The sequence below is a fragment of the Nycticebus coucang genome, chromosome 1 (genome assembly GCF_027406575.1).
Source record: "Nycticebus coucang isolate mNycCou1 chromosome 1, mNycCou1.pri, whole genome shotgun sequence".
Taxonomy (NCBI): domain Eukaryota; kingdom Metazoa; phylum Chordata; class Mammalia; order Primates; family Lorisidae; genus Nycticebus; species Nycticebus coucang.
The window spans coordinates 166,981,513-167,000,992 of record NC_069780.1 but is presented as its reverse complement, the minus strand read 5'-3'; the positions used below and the strand labels follow the sequence as shown (position 1 = coordinate 167,000,992).

The 19,480-nt window shown below is 34.9% G+C and overlaps 1 protein-coding gene across 1 annotated transcript in view; it reads left to right on the top strand.

Moving 5' to 3' along the window:
- The window catches only part of SPEF2 (sperm flagellar 2), a 171,192-nt gene that overhangs the window by 69,158 nt on the left and 82,554 nt on the right, over window positions 1–19,480 (top strand). Inside the window, exons 14-20 of the mRNA XM_053598873.1 lie at window positions 689–744; window positions 3,023–3,126; window positions 5,674–5,924; window positions 8,971–9,079; window positions 10,048–10,205; window positions 12,456–12,635; window positions 16,361–16,435. Of these exons, the coding sequence (XP_053454848.1) occupies window positions 689–744; window positions 3,023–3,126; window positions 5,674–5,924; window positions 8,971–9,079; window positions 10,048–10,205; window positions 12,456–12,635; window positions 16,361–16,435 (933 nt within the window). The remainder of the gene's footprint in view (window positions 1–688; window positions 745–3,022; window positions 3,127–5,673; window positions 5,925–8,970; window positions 9,080–10,047; window positions 10,206–12,455; window positions 12,636–16,360; window positions 16,436–19,480) is intronic.

Sequence of the window (19,480 nt, the reverse complement as noted above, 5' to 3'; positions counted from 1 at the left end):
TTATTCCAGCTATTTGCTTCTTAAGAGATCATTTGAATTAATTTTTTAAACCAGCAGAAGTATTTTATGACATATTTTATTGCATTAGTCTAATCGATTAAAAACAAATCTTTTACAACTTATTTTTTTCCATTGAATTTAATTAACCCCACCCCAACTTCTAGAGTTGATTACTTTTAAATGTATTTGTTACCTATAACTTCATAACCTAGGAAAATAAAAGTGTAATAAGTTAGTATTTTAACAACATTTCTTGAGAAATTTGGGTTGTCTTTTGAAAAGAGAACCCAAACTGTGTCAAAGTCTTTCTAGTGATACATGAATTATTATGAGATCAGGCCATATAGGAAGGGAGAAAGAAAGGCAGAAAGGAAGGAAAGAGGGAGGGAGGGAGGGAGGGAAGGAGAAAAGGAAGGAAGAAAGGCAGGGAGGAAAGGAAAGAAAGAAGAAAGGGTGGGGGTCAGGAAAGAAGGAACGGAGGGTGGAAGGAAGGGAGGGAAAGAGGGAAAGCAGAACAGAGACAGAGAGGGAGGAAGACACCGAACACACAGTGGTGTGGATCTTACGGTGCAGAAGAGAAGTAAAAGCTACGCCGTGCTGATTCTGTTACGTTCTTCCTCTGAGCCTCTCAGGCATATCTGAATCCAATGCTAGAAATTTGTTCTTACCACTTTACCTCTTGGTACAGATACTAACAGAACACTAAAAGCTGAAAAAGTCAGATCAAGTTTTGATTTTACCAAAGTAAGTATTCTAATCTAATTTTGGCTATTAGTATATTAAAATATGTCTTGATTCATGGCCTTTTGGTTTGTCTTTAAATTTAATGAAATAAAGATGTGCTCCTCTGGTTTTAAAGTAAATTTAATGGTAAACTATTAGCTAATCTGAGTTTACTTAACACTCTTTATGTTCTTAACAATTATATCTAAAACAGTGGAAGTTACTATTCAATTTTGCCAGGCAAGAAAATAAACACATGCTTTTTAAATTTTGGATTTATGCCAAATTTATTTTTATGTGTGTAGGTTTTTTGGGGGGGTTGCCCTCTAATGTATAGCTTTTGTTTCCTTTCATGTCTTCTTAGCCTTTAAAGAATGTTTCCAAAATTCATCCTTACCCTTCTTGGTGACTGTACAGAATTTTTTATTAATCTTTGAAAAAAATGTTTACAATTCACTCACTATTACTTCTAATGGAAATTAATGTTTCCATAAATAATATTGCTTTACTGTATATTTTGCTGTTCTTGTTATCAAATAGAATGACCAGATTAATCAAATGGAATCTTGTTTATTATACTTGATTACTTTTATTTAGCATTTCATCAAAGAAATCATTTTTATAATATTTTAGATATCAAAACTTCTTAAAGATAGGAACATTTTTAGAAGATTGTACACCAAACTGTAAATAAGATGACTAATGGGGAGGGAAATGGACGTAGGAAAAGAAATAAGGGGATAAGGGGGGATTTACAATTTTTACTCTGTGCATTTGAAATATGAATCGGCAAAAAGGCTAAGTATATTTTTATATTTTACATTTATGGATTTACAAACCCCTTAAATTTCATATTTGACTCCATTTAAAGAGTACTTGTCTGTGTACTATTTTAATAATCTAGATATATCAGTGAGCAAAAAAGACAGGGCTTCCTGCCCTTATGGCATTTATATTCTAATAGAGGGAAACAGATGATAAACCGCATGGATAAATGTTATACTTGAGGTGATGGTAAGTGCTGTGAGAAAAGAAAAGCAGCGTGGAGCAAAAGGCAGCAGGAGCTTAGCTAGGGGTGGGCCTCTTCTGGAAATGGAGATTTAAGCAGATTAAAAACATTATTCTTAGTAAAGCATCACAAAAATGGAGAAGCATGAATCCTATGTACTCAATCTTGATATGAGGACAATTAATGACAATTAAGGTTATTGGGGGGGAAGCAGAAAGAGGGATGGAGGGAGGAGTGTGGGGCCTTAGTGTGTGTCACACTTTATGGGGGCAAGACATGATTGCAAGAGGGACTTTACCTAACAATTGCAATCAGTGTAACTGGCTTATTGTACCCTCAATGAATCCCCAACAATAAAAAAAAAAAAAAAAGCAGAGGACAATTACCTAATTATTTGAGCTCCTCTTACACTAATATGAAACAAAGATAAAACAACTCTTAATAATAAATTGAGTTTGAATTCAAGCGGGAAAAAAAAAAAAAAAAAAAGGGTGAGAGCCAGTTCCCTGGGTCTGGGGAGGCAGAAGAGCTGTATGCTGCAGAAAGCCTGCAGGCAAAAAGGAGGGGCCTAGAGCATAGGAAGGGATAAGGTTGCAGCTCTTCGTGAGAAGGGAATCAGTTCAGTCATGGCCTAGCAGGAAATTATTAGGACCTGTGCGGGGAAAGAGCAGAACTTTCTTAGGGTTTTGAGCACAGAGAGATATAACATCATTTGACACAAAACACTTACTCTGGTGGCTGAGTTAAGAACAGGTTCTAGGGAAGTTCCTGGAGCACCCACAATATCAAGTAGCTTGTAATGGATTAACCTACAGATAACAATTACAAATGCTTGGCAAAATATAAAAGCAAATTATTTGAGGGCCAAAAGGAAACAGCAAAAACAGTCAGAAAATATAGGGAATTTGACCACTGAAAGAAGAGATCATCCCTGGACAAGAGCCCTGTTTAACCGGGTTTGTCCAGAGGACACACTCCAGTCTGTCCAAGAAGAGTAGCTAGAACTCAAGCAGAAAGCTCCATCTTTCTGATCTCAGACATCAGAGGATGAAGTGAGGGGATGTCAGACCAGCTGAAAATTAAAGCTGGAAGGGAAGGTGCCTCAGAGAAAGAGCCTTAAAATCCACATACAGATTTGACTTAAAAGCTTCCCTGGCTCCAGAATTGTGACAAATAATCAGTACCTTTCTTAGAAACTATGCAACTGTTTGTTGTTGTTTTTTCTGCCAAACATTTGAAATCTGCCTTTTAAATTAGCTGTCTTCTGCTGTTCGTTGCCTATTTTTGCAGCTCACTGTGCGTGCTCAGCTTGGTGCAAAATCAGAAGAGTTGCTGAAGAAAGGAAAGAACATTCCTGACATGTTGCTCGTGGACATCATGGTAAATGCTATTAAGTATGTATTGCATTTTCTTTCCTATATCCATTTAATATATCCTTTATCACACAAAGTTGTACAAACAATAATATAGAATTAATTTTTGTTTCTAATATCTGAAGAACACTACTCATCTATGTAAGAAAATTAACAGCAAAGTAAAGACAGATACACCTTGTGATTTACCTACCTAAATTTCACTTTCTTCCCTTTTCCAAGATGGACTTCTTCCACCCAGATGTGAGTATAGGTCAGGTTCTCTTGCCCGTGGTGAATCAAGGAAAAATTGAATAATTGAAAAAGCTAAGGGACAGATTATGGAGAGAGCTTGACTGTGTCACAGGCCCCTGGGCCTCCTCGTTTTGTGTTTGGGAAGGGAGGTTGGACAGTGCCGGGGCGGGAAGGCACTGACAGGGCAGAGGAAGCACAGGCGAGGAGGAACACGTACACACAGCACAGCACAGAGATGATGTGTTACAGGGGATAAAAAATTCAGAGCGGGCTACGATTTTGTGATCTCTCCCATCCTCCTTTCTAGGAAGAAGGATTCTCCTCAGCCCTCTTTTGTAACACAGAAAAGAGAAATTAAAATAAGCCAGAGAGACTTGACTGATCCATCTAATACAGAGATGAAGTCAAGCAGGAAGAGAAAAAAAAAAGAGTCAAAGTGGCTCCTGTGAATGAGTTCTGGAGACTTTGGAGTGCACGAGGAATAGAAGGGGCAGTTGCAGCATGTGGGAAACATTAAGACCAAGAAATGAGGAGGGAGGGTTTGGAGTCTTACTGTGCATATGGAATGGACTCCCTCTTTGTGCTTTTTTTGAAAGACTACATTAAAGATTTAAGTTGCTTCTCAGTTATGACCTAGAAATCTAACCACAGGGCTGTGGCTCTCAGAGCTAGAAGGGGCTTTATTCTAATAGTTGCAACATTTCTCAGAACTGGCATAAAGTATATTCCAGACATGGGACTCTTTTCTCAAAGAAAAATATATATGAGAAGCATCAGATGTAAAGCACACCTTCACTTTTATTTCAGTGGACTAGAGCATCTATACCACACATCACAGTTCCCATTACTGTCCTCTTAACACCACCATCCTCAGGTGCGGCACCTCCAGAAGACTGTCATCAGTTTGAAATCTTGATCTAATCCAAATCTATCCTTTTTAAATGAGGAAAAGGAGGTACATGAGGGTTTAGTAAGATGCTTCAGTTACCTACCTGCTTAGCGGTGGAGCCCCAGCCAAAGAACCCATCATCTGGAGTGCTCATGCTACAGCTGAACAAGTCTCCTGACAATCTCTTGCTCCCTCTGAGGTAGATCCCAAGACTGTGGGTGGGGGAAGGGATCACCCAGACCTGGCAAGGTACTCAAGAAAATTCTTTTCTCCATCTTTGATCAATGAATCAACAAATCCATTCTATGAAGAAATGTTTTACCAAGCTCTGGACAAGTTATAAAACCAAAATGCAGTTGTCTTTTCCTGCTTTTAGCCTGATAAGGGAAATAGAGGCAGTGAACTGAATGCAGCTTGACATTGTGGAAGGATCACTAGACTTGGAGTCATTGTAGTTTTGTGACTTTGAAGAAGTAACAAAATCTCTCTCAGTTTCAGTGCCCCCTCCCCTTCCTTGCTACACTCCGAGGAAGATGGAAAGCAGACTTCGAAACCTTCAAAAAGGAAATTCTATCATTTAGTATGAGTTCTAACAGAGAAAGAAATGAAATTATACATTTCAAGCCAAAGACCATTATCTCAATTTTGCATAATTAAGGGTTTAAAAGAACAGAGTTTAAGTGTATTTATTCCCTTTCACCTTGTTTTCTAATTGCAAACAAAAATAACAATGTTTGGAACATCCATTCTTTAAAGAGGACACTGCTGAATGCAAAAACCAAAGAAAAGGTCCTTATCCTTCAGCAACCTTTAACCTAACTGAGATTAAAAATATTCACTTGAATTTCTGTTAATCAAGAAACATATGATCCACTTTATGATGAAGTGAATGAAGAGTCAGAGCTGAGATCAGGGTGTTATGACTAGATGAAGTGTTGGGTAGGAAGAACTCTCCACATTGGCGACACAAGTATCTAGTGTGTTCTAAGTTCTGTCTGGGTTTTTTAAATGTGCAATTTCGGTTCATCCTCACAGCTACCTGTGAGGCCTGTTATGTTGTCCCATCGTATAGATGAAGAAACTTAGATGTGAAGGGGAATAGCCTATGAGCACAAGCTAGAAAATGTAATTCATACTCTCATGAGATCAGTTTGTTTGAAGTAAATGATTTAAAATTGTGAGAGATAAGAAGTTATAGAGGACCATTATAGGTACCAGTTATAGAGGTACCAGTTATAGGTACCATTAAAGGCCTCTGGAATAGATTTGGAGAGCAGCAGAGACCCACAGAAGGATTTCAAGCAAGGGAATGATTGTGGCACACTATTAGGCCCAGATTTTAGCTTATTGTAGAATGGAAAGAAAAAAGGGAGATGTATTGTATTATTATTTGCAAAGTACTTGGGGCTAGCAAAATGTTAATGAGTTGTCCTGTCTCAATTAAGCGAGATACCTGCAGATCAAGGGTGGGTCCTGGATGGTTTTCCAACGACATTAAACCAAGTGCAGCTCCTGGAGGAAGCTCTTACCGGCTACAACAGAACCCTCATAGAAATGGAGGCAAAGAAAGCACAAAGATCCACATTGTTTGCTGATCCTCCCAAAGAAGTGCCTCTTCCCCCTTCTGCATTTGATTTTGTCGTATTATTAGACATCTCAGATACTTCCTCACTGAGTCGTGTGAATGATATCATAGGTAAGATACTTTCTTTTTTGGCACTTTTTTTGTTCAATTGAAACTCTGTGTTTTATTTGTTCTTTGACGGAGTATTCTCAGTGAATATTCCCATTTACAATTATCAGTGAGTATGAAAGCATCTACTTCAGCCTTTGAAAGAATTATCTTGGTGAGCACAGTTACCACTTGCTTTGACTACTAGCATTCTGCACTGCAGACTAAACTTGCAACTGGTGAATCCAAGCCATCTGCAGGCATCTCACTAAACCTTTCCATCAATCTGGCTTATACAAAAATGACTTTTTGAAATTTGCACGCAGCAAGAAGCTCTCTAGTACATCTTAGTGGGTCATAGCTAAGATAGCTATAAACCTTATGATAGCTATAAACCACGTGTGCTCTGTGTTATGAGTGTCAGCTGAAGTGCTCCCATGATGGGGTTGAATATTTTTGCCAAAATCAACAGTTTATTTATTTGTTATCCTTTAAATGAAAATATCACTAAAATACTTATGGGTAAAAGCATTCATGGTTTATTTAACTATTTTTCATCCTTTGGATGAAAATAGTACTTTGTATGACAAATTAAATACTGATGACTGAAAACACAAATTCTTGAACCCTGATTTTCCAGGTGTTTGACCCTGGGAAAGTTACTTCTTGTTCTAAACTTCAGTTTCACAACCTATATGATAGAATGGCCATCATATTATTATGAGTATTATATGAGATGAATTAAACACTTAGGGTAGAAATCTGGTGCATGATAATAATCTTATAGTACATACATCAAGAAAAACTTTGAAATAACCAAAATATTATTAGATATCCTTTACAGAGAAGGTTGAGTATTGATGCCTTTGAGGTATCTGATTCTATAGGGGTCTGTGCCTTTCACTGACTTCAAATTGTATCTTCTGTAACTCCATAAGTTGTAGAAAATTGATAGTAATGCATATAATTTTTGTCCTTAAAATGCAATATAAATTTTGTTCAGTTGAAAGACAATTTCCACACTCAAAACAATGTGTTCAAATATGACATTACTCTACAGATTGTAACAAGTTTTCATCTATTAACCTCTATTTCAATATTCCTGTTTGCCTGTAAATGTGTCTTTTATGCATATTTTCATTTGAACTATTTGTAACATATTATTGGTTTTCTTTTTAATTGAAGAGTTAAATGATGTGTTTAACACATATTCATTTTTCATTTCTGTGAGTCTTAATTTTAATTTTTAAAAAATCATGTAACACATAATAACACATCTTTTTTTGTTGTTACTTCTGTTACTACTAATGCAACACTCAGCTAAGAAAGACCTAAAGGATCAACGAAAATCTTGATTTATGGACAGGAATTTTAGGCATGATTGACTTGTCCAAGGGCACACTCATTCTTATTTTGAGTTTGCGTAGTTGTGAGACCTTTCTTTATTTTTTACTTAAATAGAATGGCAAACACATTAAATATCACTTCAGATATCCAGCCCAGTAGTTTAAACTGGATATGGTCTAGTATATCACAAAAGGGAGAATTTACTTTACTTTATACAAGGGAATAGGAGACATGCTGAGAGTAGTGATGATTCTACTTATTCAGCTAATTTCCCACTCCTGTTCAGAGGATGGATAGCTGAGGACTGGCTGAGAACACTACCTATCCATGGCCAGCTGATGGAAGAACAGGGTCCTGAACATCAGGATTAATTTGACTAAAAAGTGGTCACAAGTTATTCCAATGATGTCTACCAGTGTTAAGTCTGAAAGAAGAAAGATATCATCTAAGGCTGTTGTAGCAGAAGGACACAGACATTGAAGTTGTTAAGAGGCAGAGAGACATGTTCAATCATGCAATTTAGATTTGATAGAAAATGTGAGGTCAAGTCAGGATAATGCTAGTAAATTTTGAGAAAAAAAATGTAGGAATTTAGGGACCAGATGATATTGAAAAGATTTTTCAGCTACATAGAAGTGGTGTTAGGAGTATAGGTCTTTAGGGTTGCAAAGATGGAGCCATGCAAGGTGATCACAAAACCCAATAGTCATGGTAGTGAGTGCTGGAGGTGGAAAGAAAGTGAAGGGACCAATGCCTGGCTGGACTTTGGAGAGAAAAGAATGCTAATCCATGCACTGAAGTCCTTGATAAATATGAGGTAGTGCCATGAGATAGTGCATGAGAGCTTCTCCTGAGAAGAGCTCCCAGGATATTTTTCAGTCACCCATTGTGATGTCATAATCCTTGGATTTTATAAATAACCTAAAAGCATTATTCTGTATTCCAAATCCATGTCATTGTGTTCTAGCATGAATGTAAATGAAGAACAACTGATTACCATATTCTGTGAGGGTCCTTCATTTTCTTGAACCCTTAACAATTCACTCGTCAAGGTTCTCTTGCATTGATAAATCCAATTCCTTTTAATCTATCTCATGGGTTTCTTTCCTCTCTCTGGAAATGATTTTTCATTTATTCTAAATTTGTGACCATTCTGGGCTTTGTACTATTAATCCAGAAAAGAACTTCGTCAGAGCTATTGAGATTGTTTTGTTGTTGTTGTTGTTGTTTGGTTTTGGTCTCTTTCTATTTCTTTGTGCCTATTCTTTACACATTTGATAAAGTCTATAAAGGAATATAATTATTTTATGGAATTATTATAGAATATCAATAAATAATTTTATGCATATTAGATGTTATGGTTATCTTATTATTTCACTCTTAATTTTTACATCATGATTTTAGTTTTTCTAATTCTTTACAAGTTAATTATCCATGATGACCCATTATTTTTTGTCGTCATATATTCATAGTCAATCCTAAGGTCTTTTCCACTGAAACTACAGTTTCTCTTTAATTTGGTTTACATAACTTACCCCAATTCCCAGGAATTTGAATTCTTAACAGAAAACTGTACTCTTTTAACATATGTTAAAATAATTTTAAGTAATGTTGGACCAAATATAGGACCATATCTGTTTGGCATCTTGTATTAGTATATTTTAGCAGTAAATAGCAACTTTGACCTTGAAAATGATCTAATTAAATAATGTTTTTGCTGTAGCAAAAGAACTTTCACCTTCCACTTATCATGACGATATTAATCAACATGTAGCTGCTGAAAACCAAGATATGGATGGGGACCAGAATTTAAGAGACCAGATACAACATAGGTTAGTTTTTAACCAAATGCCCTTCTTCTTGTTTCTTGCTCTTTAAACAGAATGACAATTAGTCACTTTGAATTATCAAATCTAGACAAAAGTTATGTAAAACAAAACCTCTTTGATGATAAATGAAATATTTATGTGCTAGCTTTCATATTCAGAGCACAAGCTATTATAGCCTGAGTGAAGAAGGATTAAATCAGGCAACACTTCTCTTTACATGAGTCTATAAGTTAATTACATCAAATTCTAATTTAGTACTAATTAAAGAAATGCAGGTGAAGAACATGAAATTCCAACATCTAAGCATCACACTACAGAGTGTAAACTATTTTTTTCATCAAGATAAAGTTATGTGGCATTCTTTTAGTTATGTGCATTTTTCTGTTAGAAAAGAAAATTTAGACAAAATTAGACTATTTTATGAAACCCTAAGAAATCTAACTATGAAGTGAGCCAGGGAAGACTAATTTGAGCTACATTAAGGCTGTCTACTGTCCAAGAAAAAAAAAGTTTCAAGAATCCTTCCAAGAATATTTTTGAGTAAAGAAAATAAATATGAACCATCTATATTTACTCAAATATCTTTTCAATTCTATCTCAAAGAAAAAAAGTAGATGACCTAGGTGTATTAGGCTATAACCACCATTAGAAGAGAGCTCTACTATTCTGTCTTAAATGCAGATATTTTCCTTAGATTTTCTCTTAGAGACCTGAATTTATCCTAAAGGTTTCCTGAGTTGGTGGAATTTTTCTCTTTACCATTTCACACATCTTTAAAAGAAAATGACATTAAATAGTTTCTTCTTTAACCTAAAGTAAATAATATTTCCTTGCTTATAGATGTATTTTTATTTTTCAGATTCAACTATATTATAGCTTAATTTTTTATTTTCATGTCAGATAAATCATGTCTAATGTCACTCAAATCTTTCAATCAGCATGAAATATTCATATAACATTTTTATTTGCAGAATTATAGGCTTCTTGGACAACTGGCCTTCATTGGAGCAATGGTTTTCAGAGCCAGAAAATATTTTAATAAAAGTCAATGCTGAAGTAGATAAACCATTTTTATATAAAATAGTAAAAGAAATTTTGATGACTGAAATAGTGAAAAAAAGGAATAAAGGTAATATAACTAAATGTGTGGTTTAATGAGTTCAGAAGAAAAGTGTGTTTGCAAAGTTTTCTCTTGTATTTGGATTATATTATCTACTAATGTGTTCTACTTCCAATTTTACCTTCTGCTGCAATATGTTTCTGAATAAAAGGTTTTAGTCTTCTTATAATTTAATTTATTTAATCGAAAAAAGATCAGCTCACTGAAAGCATTGTTTTTATATGAAAATAGTCACCAAAAAAAAAAAAAAAAAGAAAGAAAGAAAATACCTGGGTTAAAATTAAGGATGTTAATCACATTATATTCCTTGAATATATATAGACTTTCTTAGTTAAATATTTTTGAGTAAAAACTAAAAAAGAATTAAGGATGCTATAGAAAAGGGTAAAATTTCAATTTATTAACTTCAGCATTATAAGGAAACTTTATGAATTCTCTTTTTAGAGTGTAAGACACTAGACAATTCATTTTCCCCAAATCTAGCTATTTTGTTATGAATTTATCAATTACTTATTTATTAGCTTATTTCCAGGGTATATCTGACCCACATTAAACCATCCAGGCCTCTTTCCTTCTTTATTCAACCACTAATAATTGCCCATTAACTTTTTATAGTATTATTGGAAGATATTATTAAAAGGGATCTTAAAGCTCAGTCCAATGCCAGATTTCCACTGGGATTTTGGCATTGAGAAATAATCCAATAAATAAATGTTTCCTTTTGTTTATCAATCACTCCTAATTCTTTTGGTAACTATGGTTTCTTGGCATAATAAAAATAGTCAAAGTTAATATTAGAAGGATTCTGAATTTGTCTAGATAACACTCTATCTCCTGACACTAGATTTATACCCTAACTATCCTCACATCAGTTAACTGACATTAAAATAGCCCATAGCTATAAACCACTATCACCATGGGAAAGCAAGAGCTCACACACAGAAAGACAAGCTCCTACATTTAAATTTCCACTCCTTAAAAACATCAGTGTGAAGCTTTCAGACCTAACAAAAGCCAATTGTGTAGTATTTTAAAGGGCTTGCCAGGTCGTTTGGCAGAATAGGCTAAGAAGTATGAGGAAATCTTCCACAGCAATCTTAGAGTCTTGGTTGAGATGCAGAACCAAACTAATTCTAACTTGTAAAGACTTGCAGCTCTAGGTTAGAATCAGTTTGTTTTTACCAACTATCAGACATCACTTTAATATTTTTCTGAAGATGTTTCATTCTAATCAATAACTACATTTATAGACTCAACTATCCCTTAAGATTGATATTTCATTACAGTGCCTTGTATTAAACATTTTGATTAAATTAAAAGAAATAAAAAGATGTGGTACTTCTATAATAATTTGAAGTGAAAAAATGACCATAATACACTAAGTAGGAAAAAGCAGGTTATATATAAAATAGTCACTTTAAAAAATTATATATGCACACATACATGTATACATCCTCCCCACTCTTACCTCTTCTATTATATTGCTCTTTATGTTTTTTTCCCTTACTTTTCTACCAGAAATTTTGAAATAATTGTTTTCCTATTTGCCTTTATTAGCTATTTCTTGATTGTTATTCTTACATTTGGCACCCAATCTTCAACTCTTTATAGGTACCTGCTCTGTAGGTACTCATACACACCTCCACCATCCCCCTCATCTTTACCTCCCCTACTCTCACCACCACCTCCACCATCATCACTCCCACCATTACCATTACCACCATCATCATCTCCTCCACCACCACCACCATCATCACTACCATTACTATCATCACCATCTTCACTACCACCATCACCACCCCACTCCCACCACCACCATTACCACCATTGCCACTCCCACCATCACCACCTATACTTCTACCACCATCACTACAATTTCTGTCACTACTGTCACCATCATCTCCAGCACCACAATTACCACCCAATCCCACACCAACAACATCATCATCATACTCTCCAATACCACCACCTCCATCCCCACTCTAGCCTCTTTATCATCTCCACCACCATCACTACCACCACTCATGACCACCACCACCACCACCACCATCATCAAGAGGCAAGAGAAACCATATTTCTGACCATGCAAGCAAGGCTTGAAATTTTAGCTTTAAGGACTACATGATATAAAGGCGAGTCCTAAAACATGAATTAGCGTTATATCATCAGGTGTAATTTTACATTAACTTGGGTTTCTCTTAGTTAAAATGAAATAGTAGGAGTTCCTAATTAAAGTCAATTCTTATCATTCTTTTGAAGTTCAAAAGAAATTAGAAGAAAAGGAAGCTGAGAAAAAAGCAGCAGCTTCCCTGGCTGAGCCTCCTCCTCCTCCCCCTCCTCCTCCTCCTCCCATTCCTATTGAATCAGAAAAAGAGAAGGAAACTCATCCTCACCATGAGTCTACAAAAACTCCTTCTGGAAAAGGAAAATCACAATCAGGTGATTGACTGTATAATTTATAACTCTGTTTGCCAGTTTCTTATTTTTGCTTAGTAAAGAATTGTAAATTATAGTCTGTTTATGTAGATTCAGACTTTGGGCAACTTCAGGCATATGAAACAAAACTCTGCACTCAGATGAAAGTGGAAAGTCCCACTTAGTAGCTAAGAATGTGGTTGTTACAAAGCCCAGGTTCTTTACTGTGTAGGAGAGAATGTGGAATCATCACACTCAGGTCTACTGATGACAATAAGACCACAGATGAGAAGGGGAAACACAAGGAATAACAAAAAGTAACTTGGCGGATCAAGAAGACAGATGTCTCTTTGCTGTAGAGTTACATTTGTGGAAAGACTGAAACCATCTTAATAAAATAAAAAATAGCATAGCCCATTGACCTAAAGAAGAGAACAAAATCAAAAGCCTTCATTAGAGGCTAGAATGGATATGTAACTATAAATTTTTAGGACTATGTGATTATAAAAAGATAGAAACAGGAACTCAACACCTCAATAAATATATATTTATAGATATATTGATTAAAAACCTGGGTAGAGAATATTTTTTAGTTTAAATTTTTTCTAGATCCTTAACCGCTAAGGACCATGAGTCCACATTGAGTAGTAGACAGTGAATATAATGACAAAAGTAAAATATGCAATTGTTATAATGTGTGGTATTCATAGAATGTCAATATCGATTTGGTGTGTGTATATGAAACAAATATGACTCTAGTCTCTGGTTTTAGCTTTCTAAATAGCTGGTTGGAAGTCTACCTAGGAATCCTCAATATGATATCACGATTGTATTTCCAAATTCCATTGTCTTTCTGCTTCATGAAGATTTGAAATAAGTCTGAATTTTATAAAAAAAAATTTAATTAATTCATATGAAAGAAATAAATTTGAAGACTTTAGTAACATATATTATGATACATTAAAGATGATTTTTACTCCAGTAAATTAGATCTAACTAAAGGCAAAATACATAAATCCTCAAAAACGTTTCTATCATGTAAACAATAAAACATAAAGCCATGAGTTAACTTTATACTTGTTTCCCACTACTTCATTAAAAATTAGAGTAACAGTTCAGCAGTCTAGAGGGAAAATGGAAATCTTTAAAATGATTTATAGGAATGGGGAAGATAGTTTTCACAGTGGGTAAGTGAGACTGGAATTATCCAATTGGCCCTTCACTCATGTTTGTGATTCTACCCACCTCTTTCGCCTCCTCCTCACCTAGCCCATATTCAGGAGCATGTATATATTTAAAGCATTCCCTAAAACCAATTTCTAGTGTCTCTGATAATGACAGTTCATAAAGTCTTTAAGTTTCTGAAATTTCTTTGCTATTTTAAAGTTGTATTTTTAAATACTGTGCATTGGAGAAATAATAAAGCTATTGTTGCTTCAAAGAGTTGTTGTACCTGTCTCTTTTTTTTTTTTTCCCCACCAAAAGCAGGGCTAGTGCCTAGTCTTTAAAAATTTACACAAAGGTTGATCTCCCAAGGTCAACTTATAGCTGTCCAACAACAGTGCTTTCTGAGTAGAAATCTCAACATGGTGGGCATTGGTGGGGAAGAAGACTACACAGCATTGCTACTGCAGCTCAAGGAAGCTTGGTTAAGTGATTTTATGGGAGGACATTTACTGCATTTTTAAAATTTTGTATGAAAAGTTTACAATATTTTTCAAAAGAGAACAATTTCAGAACTAAAATCCTGAGGCTGCTGAACACGCCCAACTCAAATATTCGATTACAATCTTCTATAAAAGTTGAGATGAAAAAAGGAATACTTTACTATAAAACAAAACAAAGAAAAATCAGGCTGGAAATAAGGTAAAGAAGGCACAGTATGCTGAGTCTTAGCAGTCATTTTGTCCAAAAGTACTTCTGTACTTCATGTAGTTCTGAATTTTATATTTGTTTTAACTGTACTTAGTTTAAATTTGAAAAACTTCACAGGTATACTCTGTTGAAAGGTCTATTATCAAATCCACTACCAAATGTCACTAATTAATTCGTAACTAAAAGTTCTCAGCGTGACACAGTAGAATAGTACTGCTCATGCTTCTATTTAAGAATATTTTTTGAGCTGGGTGTGGTGGCTCATGCCTATAATCCTAGCACTCTGGGAAGTCAAGGTGGGAGGACCCCTTGAGCTCAGAAATTCCAGGCCAAGCCTGAGCAAGAGGGAGATTCCATCTCTACCGAAAAAAAAAAATTAGCCAAGCATTGCAGTGAGCACCTGTATTCCCACCTACTCAGGAGGCTAAGGCAGGGTGATTGCTTAAACCCAGAAGTTTGAGTTTGGTGTGAGCTGGGATGATGAAAAGACACTCTAGCCTAGGCAACAGAGTGACACTCTGTCTCAAAAAAAAATATTTTGAGACTTCAGAATATATTTTGGAGCTAATAAAAAAAATAGGCAGATTGCATGCTACTCCTGGCAGAAATGAGACTTGCCCACAATATTTTATAAGTTCAGTGTTTTTTACTTTCTTTTCTCCATCACCTTACACTAAATAGTTTAGAGATACTTAAATATTTGGTTAACCAATATATTTTTATTAAAGAAAGTAGGGGTTTATCAATACTTTTTTTTAAATCAAGACTTTTTAATTATTAGGATTATTTCTTAAAAAAAAAAGAAAAAAACTCAATCAAACATTTCAGCAGCGGCCTTCCTTCCTTCCGTCCTTCCTTCCTTCCTCCCTCCCTCCCTCCCTCCCTCCTTCCTTCCTTCCTTCTGAGATTGATGGTCAACCGTTTGGATATTTACAAGTTCTTTTAGAAAGCCTACAAAGTTTCAAGGGTAATCCTTCTCTATGTCATTGACTTGTCTTAATTCTATGAAATCTTGGTTGTTAAATCTGAGCCATTGAAATGTAAGTGACATGGTGCTGGGCATATACACATTCTTATGACTATCAAATACAAAAACATAGGTCAGATGGAGTTTCTTTCCATCATAGACATCTAAATTTCAATACTTGTCCATCCTTCCAGTGGGGGAAGGGGGTTTAGCCCAGAACTAAGAAAGGAAATTTATTGCATTTGGTGACTAGTGTAGGATGTAGGGAATTTTTCCAAGGAACCAGTTTATTATTTGGGTCATTTTATTGACCTCAAGGTCATAAGCTACATTCCAGAGAATCCAGGATAAATATACTCAAACCATCCTTAGCATTACAAATTACAGTGAGTGTAAAATGCAAATATAGATGTCAACAAGGCGACCAAGTATATACTCAAGGAAAGTCCAAGGATAAACCATATGAAAACAATTTGGTCATTTAACTCTTCTTCAAACTGTTCTGGTATCATTTTATTACAGATCCAATTGTCTTATTATATAATGACCATTTGGGTGAAATAAATCCAAATAGAGCCATATGCTTTGAATGGTCTTAGATTAACTTGTAAAACTCCATAACTAGTTCCATTAAAGAATTTATGATGAAAGCCATTACCAAATATTAATAGTAAAACATTGAACTAAAACTCTCATTGTCACAGAACAGTGCTATTATTCAAGAATTTTTAATCCATAGTTTGTCTTCAGATTAATTTTAACTCCCAGTAAAGATCTGAGCCATTTTATGCAGTTCACAAATGTAACTATTTATCCATGAGAAATAACAGTTGATTGCTTAAAAATCATATAGTGAAGGCAATTTAAGTGAAAAATCAATGATATTTATGTGTTGAATTTTGTTTAGATATGGCCCATGCTAAGAAAGAATCTCTTCAGGAAGGAAAGGGGAAGAAAGGTGAAACTTCACTGAAAAGAAAAGGTACAATAGATAAAGATAGATATGATTACATATAATTCTGCATTTTTAACTGCCTCAGTGAAAATAACTTGATTTGTGTAATAGTAGTATACATTGACTACATCTGTTAGGCATTTGTAAATTATAAGCCCTTTCTAAAGAGTATAGCTTAAAGCTTCCTGTATCTTGGTTCTTAGCAAAGGCCCTACTAAGAAAAATAATGCTTGTGGGTATGATTTAGGGCAGGCGTCCTCAAACTGCGGCCCACAGGCCACATGAAGCAGTGTGAATTGTATTTGTTCCTGTTTTGTTTTTTACTTCAAAATAAGATATGTGCAGTGTGCATAGGAATTTGTTCATAGCTTTTTTTTTTTTTTTAACTATAGTCTGGCCCTCCAACGGTCTGAGGGACAGTGAATTGGCCCCCTGTTTAAAAAGTTTGAGGATGTGACCTCAAACCATGGTCACAGGGGGCCAATTCACTGTCCCTCAGACCGTTGGAGGTATGGGGGCAAGACATGATTGCAAGAGGGACTTTACCTAACAATTGCAATCAGTGTAACCTGGCTTATTGTACCCTCAATGAATCCCCAACAATAAAATAAATAAATAAATAAATAAAAGAAAAAAGAAAAAAAAAAGTTTGAGGATGCCAGATTTAGGGAATATCTAATACACAGAATATCCATTCATTATAGATATTACAGATGTTATCCTACAGGGTTAAGCTATGCTATCAGAAAAGTATATGCTATCTACTGAACCATGTTTTTCCGGACCCCATATTGAATTTCTTTTACTGATAAAATAATAAAAGTTCTCCAGAACATAACATAGCAGTAGAGGGAAAACTTTTATTATACCAATAATATTTTCTGAAGAAATATTATGCCCACTGCATCCTCTAATGGTCCTCATATGAAATCCTAGGTGAGAAACTTCATTCAGCATTGATGGGCAGGAAACCATTTCTCCCTCTGAGTAATTAGATAATGCATACCTCTAAATGACAGCATTTCCCTTTTTGCGTTGGCTGTCTGGAATTTTAGAACCAAACTAGGCTCAGGCTTAGCATCTGCAAAAGGATCTGCCTTCCAGTTCCTCTTCTGGTTTTGACCTTCTGTTTTAAATTGTATTTTTCCTGGTCCTAATTTTATTTTATTTTTTTTCTATTTTTGCTTTAACTATTTCTGTACAGTAAAGAAGACACTTTTTTTTTTTTTTTTTTTGCAGTTTTTGGCCAAGGCCAGGTTTAACCCACCGCCTCCGATATATAGGGCCGGTGCCCTACTCCTTTGAGCCACAGGCACCACCCAGGAGGACACATTTTTAAAAGTTTTTTAGACTCTATACTTAATAGATCCTACATGTACCCTTGTAATATGCATGAGGTGAGGGATATATTAACTAGTGTGATGTAAGCATTCCAAATTGTATATGAAATCAGCATATTGTACAACATAAAAGGATTAATGTATACATGATCTACGTGCTTATGATTTAATTTAAAAAATTAAATAAAAAAAAGTTGTTTTTTTTTTAAGTTCATAGAAGAAAATCCCAGGCTTTAAAAGGCATACATGTATTGGTTGAATTTATGTTGAAGCTGATATAGCAACCAATTAACTAAAGATTAAAATATAGTTTTGAGTATATATGGTTGACATCTTCCAAGGTACATTCAAATGATAGTGTCATTGAAGTGCACATGCCTATGTTTAACTATTCATTAAAAAGGGCCAATGCAATTGTAGTCCAAGAGTGTGCAATGTTCACAAAATTATGTGCTAAAAAGATGTCAATTTTGCAATTAAATACATGTGGTCATGATTTTCAAAGAAAATCTCACCCTTCTATGATTATATGACATAATGGATTTATAGAACTAGAGATAGTTGTTGAGTTAAAACCAAGACTAAAACGTAGCTAAAATTTTAAGGATTATAATTTATGCTCAGTTCTCACTTGTTTACTGATGGAATAATTTTCACATCTTGTACTGCTCACCCTTCACTTTCTCATCATTATCAAAACAAGCAAATGAAGAATTCTCACAGAATGATCAAAAATGGATATTAAATACACTTTTGCACATTAGATACCAAATCATCAAAGTAGACATAATATAGCACATGCTATAAGAGCATCCTTAATTGAAACCATGCAGTCTTCAAATAAACCATAAGCAAATCCACAAGTTCAACACTAACCCATAAGCAAATCTTCAAGTTCAACACTAACCCATAAGCAAATCCACAAGTTCAACAGGGATAGATAGATACATGACAGACACATAGACAGATATGCCATGTAGTTAGCTTAAATTAACTAATTCAAAAGACTTTCAATGGGGTTTTGCATTTATTTTGCTATTCTACTGTTTTAAATAATATTTGAAATAAAGGAACTCTCAAACAAGATTTAAGAGTCTTCCTGTTACATAGAAATGGTGTTGTTTGGGCATTTACGGCCACATTTCCTTCATGGGGAAGATGTTATTTGATTTGATTTCTTAATATTCGAAATTAATACCATTGAGGGTGAACACTATTTATTACATCAACGTTTTTTAATTTTTTTTTTTTATCTCCTGGCACACTTGAACCTATAGTTAAACTTCCACAGCATAATTTAAATTATGTTGATAAAAAAAAGACTTAAAAAAGAATAAACTTACTCTGCTTTGAACTTGTTTCAAAAATAATTTCATTAATGATCTTTAAAAATGTTCATAGCATCCCTAAGATCCTCACATGGCACACCAGTTGAAAATCGCTGAATTATATGTTTATCTCACAGGTCATTTGATTACAATTATATTCAAAGCATCTCTTGAGTTGAGAAACCATCTGTTTTATCCTTTTTTTTTCTTTCTTTGAAGACAGAGTCTCACTTTATCACCCTCAGTAGAGTGCTGTGGCGTCACAGCTCACAGCAACCTCCAGCTCCTGTGCTTAGGCGATTCTCTTGCCTCAGCCTACGGAGCAGCTGGGACTACAGGTGCCCACCACAATGCCCAGCTATTTTTTTTATTGCAGTTTGCCTGGGACCAGGTTCGAACCCACC